This window comes from Ceratosolen solmsi, unplaced genomic scaffold (genome assembly GCF_000503995.2).
Source record: "Ceratosolen solmsi marchali unplaced genomic scaffold, CerSol_1.0 scaffold7, whole genome shotgun sequence".
Classification (NCBI taxonomy): domain Eukaryota; kingdom Metazoa; phylum Arthropoda; class Insecta; order Hymenoptera; family Agaonidae; genus Ceratosolen; species Ceratosolen solmsi.
The window spans coordinates 7,826,560-7,832,789 of NW_011948413.1; the positions used below are offsets into that span (position 1 = coordinate 7,826,560).

Below are 6,230 nucleotides of genomic sequence, written 5' to 3' on the forward strand. Positions count from 1 at the left end.
ATCCCCTCCCCTCCCCACCCCAAACAACGACTTTCCACCTTTTTTACGAATGCCAATTAAGGATAAGCGAATGCTTGTCCAATACGCGATACAGAGTACGCGGGAGTAGGGAGCAACTCCTTGTGCGCGAATAATGCCAATAAACGTTATTCACAAGCATCCGATGATCGCGTTTGAGTGGGAGGTGAGGGGGAGATGGGATGGAGTGCCCGCCAAGTGGTGGTTCGCCCGCTATTTAATTTTCGTCGCGTCAACTAAATCGAGCATTGTTCTCGTGACTCCGCAGAGTTCGACCGAGTCTGGTGACGAGCAACGGACAGCAGACCCAGGCACCGCCGCCCTACTACGCCGAGAACAAGGCCCTGGAGCACAGTTTGGATCACGCGCTCGCCCTCGAGGACTCCAAGACACCGGCGTACGCGCAACCAGGCTACGGCTACCACCAGCCCAATCACAACATCAACGGCGAGAATGGTAAATCGACTCTTTCCATTATAAATCTTATCTGAACTGATAAAGGACTCGTTGAAGACGAGTTGACTTAGCTACTACGTTTGGCCGCGCGCTCCATGGCGCTTCAAACAACGCTAACTATAATTCGAATTCCAAGCCCAAGGCCAAACTTTTTCTTCTTTTTTTAGTTTTTTGTTTTTGTTTTTTGTTTTTTGTTTTTTTGTTTTATTTTTTGTTTGTTTTTTTTGTTGTTTGTTTTTTGTTTTTTGTTTTTTGTTTTTTTGTTTTATTTTTTGTTTGTTTTTTTTGTTGTTTGTTTTTTGTTTTTTGTTTTTTGTTTTTTTGTTTTATTTTTTGTTTGTTTTTTTTGTTGTTTGTTTTTTGTTTTTTGTTTTTTGTTTTTTTATTTATAATTCGCATGGGTGGGAGAAGGTTCGTTAGCGAAGGCGCGTTGCGAATTTTAGCGATATTTCCGAGGGGAAAACAATTGGACGGATATCGGGCATCGCGTAATACGCATAAGCTCGTTAAATTTAATTGGTTAGTATGATTTTTTTATGTGACCAAGTCTAGCGGTCGTCACCTTACCTTACTTAACCTCACCTAGCGGTAAAAGAGCTCTGCCAGCAAAATAGAAAATACCGTGGCGGTGGTTTAACGGGAATAGATAAGAGAGACTTTAAGAAATTATTAATAATAGGCGGGTGGTGAGGTTTAAAGGAATTTTTTTAATCGCGCGTGGGGCATGATCAGGTTGGTTGTGACATTAGGCATGTCGGTCGTCGGTCCGATCGTCGGGCGCTTAATGTTTTCCGAAAATAGCATTTAAGGGCATCAAGAGCCTCTAACCGATTAAGACATCGCGATTTTCGCGCTTTGTCTACGTCGATAGTAATTGCGAGTTTGTCGAAATGTCGCCGAGTCCCTACATTAAAATAACAAAATTGCATAAATAAATCTTGACGTTTAAATGTCGGACAGTGCGTAGACGACGAAACGAAAATTACATATAATTATTGGTTATGTATAGAAGTGTAGCGCCGGCCGTTAGTTAGTTAGGGTTCTTCGACGCACTCGACATTTACATTAAAAGCGGACGTGAAAAATCCTCGTATAATTTGCCTCGGCGGATAATATTACTTTAAACATGAAATTCTTGTACTATGATAAAAGTGTCGCGATTTAAAAGAAAAGGCAAAACAAAACTAAATAACGTATAAGAAGGAAGAATGTAATTTCAAAAGGCGTCGACGTCATCGTTAATACACACTCGCTCAGAAAAATATGTCTACGGGGCGCAATTTTAAGCGAGTTTCTCGTTAAATATTTTTCATGATAAAACACAGTGTCTCGCGCAGCGAGAATATAATACGTAACAGTGGATTTTTATTAAACCGTATAATGGCAGGCAAAACTTTATTATAAATAGTTTAGCAAAGTATTTCAATATCTGGCATCGTATCTATTGAGCCTCGCGAATCTGGCAAAGGCGGTGGTAGAATTTCCAGTAATGGCCGAGAGCCGAAAAGAATAATAAAATTGTAAGGCCCCGGTACGCTCGGGCTCGTACATTGTCCGAACTTGGACAAACGTCGGCTCTGCTAGTTACCGTTCTCTAAGCGTCAGCATTAAAGTAGCCACGACAAAGAACGAAGAAAGTGCGAGATGCGAGATGCGAGATGCGAGGTGCGAGGTGCGAGGTGCGAGGTGCGAGAGAGAGAGAGAGAGAGAGAGTGAGAGAGTGAGAGAGAGTGAGTAAAAGCCAAAATCTCGACGAGCTCGTCCACCTAATTCGTATGTCGTTGGCAGCAGGCGTGAACATGGGCTACATGGAGAACAGCTACTCCAACTCGAACAACGGCGGCTCCGTGAACTCGCAAGACTCGATCTGGCAGATGAAGTCAGCCGCAGCGGCCAACGGCGTCGGAGTCAACACCGGTAACGTCGGCGTGGTCGGCGCCCCCTACGACATGGGCGGTTACGCCACCACCGAGTCCGATTACCCGGCCCACCCGCATTACCTGCCGCAGCGGGAAGATTACAGGGAGAGCCACAATCTGAGTCGGCAGCAATTCTGCGAGCCATTCGCCACGGTTGTCAAGTCGCAGAAGCATGTCGGTTAGTAAAACCATCTCGCTCTCTGCCTCATCTCCTCCCGTTTTTCAACAGTCGATGATAATGGTTATAGCGCTGGCACTGCGGCTGCACACGGGGAGAGAGTACCGCAGCCAGTGAACAATGAGCCAGTACTTTCCTACCTTTTCCTCGGATACGATTAATCGCTTGTTTCTCCGTATCCCTCTTCGCTCGCCCTTTCAGTCTCTCCTTTTTTCGTTTATTTTTTTTCTTCTTCTCTTTTCTTTCTTTCTTTCCTTCTTTTTTGTTTTTCTTTTTTTTTTCTTTCTGCGGCTACGTGCAGCCTACGAGAATTATCGTCGAGAAGCGCTCGACCGCTCCAACCAAGATTACATTCTCTCTCTCTATCTCTCTCTCTATCTCTCACTCTCTCTCTCTCTCTCTCTCTCTCTCTCTCTCTCTCTCTCTCTATCTCTCACTCTCTATCTCTCTCTTAATTTCTTCATTCAACTCAACGTCATCCTAATTGCGTAATCAAAACTGTTTCCTCACATATTATTGGGCCTCTCTGCCCCGTGATTCTTCACGACATTTTTTTTACCCAATTACATCGCCGCCCATACATAAAATAATTTTACGTATTACTTGCTCCAAATACAATCACGACCGTCATGCGTTCCCTGCCTGCATCGTCAACAAAAACATTAATTCATTATAATGAGAGAAAAGAAAATTACTTTAGTACCGCGCGAGTGCTCCTTTCATTTCGAGATACCGACTAACTAATTTCACTCCGGGAGAGGGCCAACCCGGCAGCTCTCCTCGTTACGTCTATTTAAGCAGCGGCGTTTGCCCAGACGTGATTCCCCATTAAATCCATGGGACATTCGCTGGTATCGGGCTGCTACAGCCGGGAAAATCGCCTTGAAAGTTTTCGGCCCACCTTGACTTCTCCCCTCCCTCGCTCGGCCCGAAACTATTTGAAAATTAAGAATTCGATGACGACACGTGCACACGCACGCGCCCGGGCCAACCGTTATCTCGACAGCATATTGTGACCTCGCGAGCTCATTTTCACGCTCGAACGCAAATTTCCACGCGGTTACACGCACGTCTTCTGCACGATGCCCGTCGCGCAATTTACCGCCACCAATCATCATTATTACCTCCGGCAAACCTCGTTACCGTAAACTATGCGCAAGTGCATCGTGCATCGCGGTGTTGGCGCGCTCATACTCATCGTCCTCGTGCCTTTTCAGTCACGTCGTTTCGATCGACCAATCAATCCCGTCTTTCGCAAGACAATAACGCGATTTCCCCCGGCCCCTCGCTCAACGATTGATCGAGCTTGCCGAAACCATTCGATTGTTGATAACGATCCGGCCATTAAGTCCGGCATTCTTAAAATATCATTGTTCTCTTCCCCCCCCCCCCCCACCCCTCAGCGGGGCCCCCTCGACACGTCATTATCATCATTATCATTATCATTATTATTGTTGTTGTTGTTGTTGTTGTTGTTGTTGTGACTGTCGTTTGAAACGTTGTCGCTATTGCGATACGGATCTTCGGTCAATTATCAAGCCCCCCACCACTCACCACCTCCATCCCCTCCACGCATACAGTGCGCTTCAAAAGCGACGACTCGGTAGCTTACGAAGCCTCTCGTCATCTCGAGGCTCCGTAATGAAATACCAGCAAATATTTCTAATATTTGATTGACGACGGCTTGCTAATGCCGCATAATGGCTGCATTAGCCTTGTGTAATCCCATGCTCATCGACAGTTAGGTAATTTAGCAATTTCGACAGATCGATTTCCCAAAAGTCACGTGCTCCCTAATGATCTGCAATCGGTTTTAAAAGTGACACTAAAAGACTCCCCTCCACCACCCCCGCCCCCCCACCTCACCCAAAGTGGAGCCAAGAAATACGATTAACTACGTCTAAATAACAACCAGCAACTCACAATTCCTAAAAGCACGACTTGGACCATCATACCTCAACCTCAACCTCGTAACGCACTAGCGCCTAACCTACACGTCCTCTTCTTCTCTTTCGCAGATTCACCGTACGATGTGTCGGGTCTGCCCTACCAGGAGACCTACGACGAGGATGCGAAACCGCCGCAGCAGGTGAGCCTCTCGTACGACGAGTCGCTCGAGTCCGGCTACTCGACCCCCAACAGTCGGGGGCGTCGCATAATTCGCGAAATAATAGTCTGAGACCAGCCCACCGGCTCGCGAGCCGGCAAATCGCGCACTACCTGGCTCTAGCAGCAGGCCCCCTCGCACCACCTGCCCAAGTCGCAGCAGCACCAGCAGCAGCAGCAACAGCAGCAGCAACAGCAACATCAGCAGCAACATCAGCAGCAACATCAGCAGCAACAGCATCAGCAACAGCAGCATCAGCAGCAGTCGTCGGCCCTAGGCTCTGGCTGCTCCTCGCACCGCATGGAAATCGTCATTGAGAACGACCCCTACCGACCCTTGAGCGCCAGCCCAACGACCTACTTACGCTCACCCCTCGGTCCCCAACCGCCCCTCGTCAGCTCTGGTAGTGCTTTCTATTACGCGACGTTGCCTCGTGGCGGCGGCGGTGGCGGCGGCGGTGGCGGCGGCGGCGGCAGCGGCGGGTCCAGACTGGGCCCCGAGGCCCTCGACGGCGCGCCGCTCGCAGCCAGGCGCGTCGACAAATCGGGCCTCCTAGAGATCGCCGAACCCGAGCCTAGATGCCGACAGAGCGGGAATGCCGTCGGCGTCGGAAGTCTCTCGAGGTGGCACGAGCGCGCGGGTCTCCTGGAGCCGGTGCCGGAACTGTCGGACCAGTGTCATCGACCGAGCCTCGCCTCGGAGGAGCTGCTCGCCGCGGCGGCGACCGCGCGCTCCATGGTCGAGCGCCAGCAGCATTTGTTGGGCGCGGAGACGACCGAGTCCGCCCTCGAGGCGGCCCTCCTTAGGCGGGTCTCGTTCGCGGCCGAGGTCCAGGAGGAGCGGCTCCAGGAGCCCGAGATCCCCACGAACGTCGGCCCCAAGCGGGTTAAGTTCGCCACGGAGGAGCCGCTACCGTTGGAGCAGCGGCTCTCGAGCATCCCGGACGTGATCGAGGCCCACGGGACGACGTCGAGCACCGCGACCGTAGCGAAGCCCGAGGGCGAGAGGGCCGAGGCCGAGGGCTGCGAGTACACGGCCATCGAGAGCCTAGAGGAGGGCCGAGTGTCGTATAAGGGCGCGGCCCACGCGCAGGACAACAACGTCCAGGCGGTTCGCGTCATTATACTCTCGGAGCAGCTCTGAGGTCGCGCCCCCCTCTTCGGCTGAGCTTCCAACTGCGTTTTCAAGCAATACTCGTTGCGGGGGGAGGAAGGGCGGCGGAAGCCGTAGACGCGTGCGCCTTCTCGCGCTTATGAAACCGATGGCTCGTTCTCTCTCACTCCACCGTCACTTTTGTTCCCGGAATTTTTTTCCCACCCTCCTTTCTTCATCCTTCTTTACCCACTATATTTAATTTAAGGCAACAAGTAGAACGCGAAGGCCAGACGTTGGATGTTTCGAGACGCTATGTTTTTATTTCATTTTTCTCCTCCTCCTCCTCCTCCTCCTCCTCCTCCTCCTCCTCCTCCTCATCATCATCCATCTATTTATTTTTATTTTTCATTTTCAATTTTAAAGAGAACCCCCCACGGACTGAGCGAACATTTGTTAT

General features: G+C 50.0%; 1 protein-coding gene across 2 annotated transcripts in view; it reads left to right on the plus strand.

The window, feature by feature from the left end:
* ed (hemicentin protein echinoid) overlaps positions 1-4,857 on the plus strand; it is a 50,444-nt gene extending 45,587 nt beyond the window's left edge. Inside the window, exons 7-9 of one of the 2 annotated variants that reach the window (XM_011506123.1) lie at positions 287-474; positions 2,263-2,571; positions 4,590-4,857. In XM_011506123.1, the coding sequence (XP_011504425.1) occupies positions 287-474; positions 2,263-2,571; positions 4,590-4,750 (658 nt within the window). In that variant the 3' untranslated portion in view covers positions 4,751-4,857. The remainder of the gene's footprint in view (positions 1-286; positions 475-2,262; positions 2,572-4,589) is intronic. The other variant, XM_011506124.1, reaches the window with a different exon arrangement.
* Positions 4,858-6,230: the final 1,373 nt, after the last annotated feature.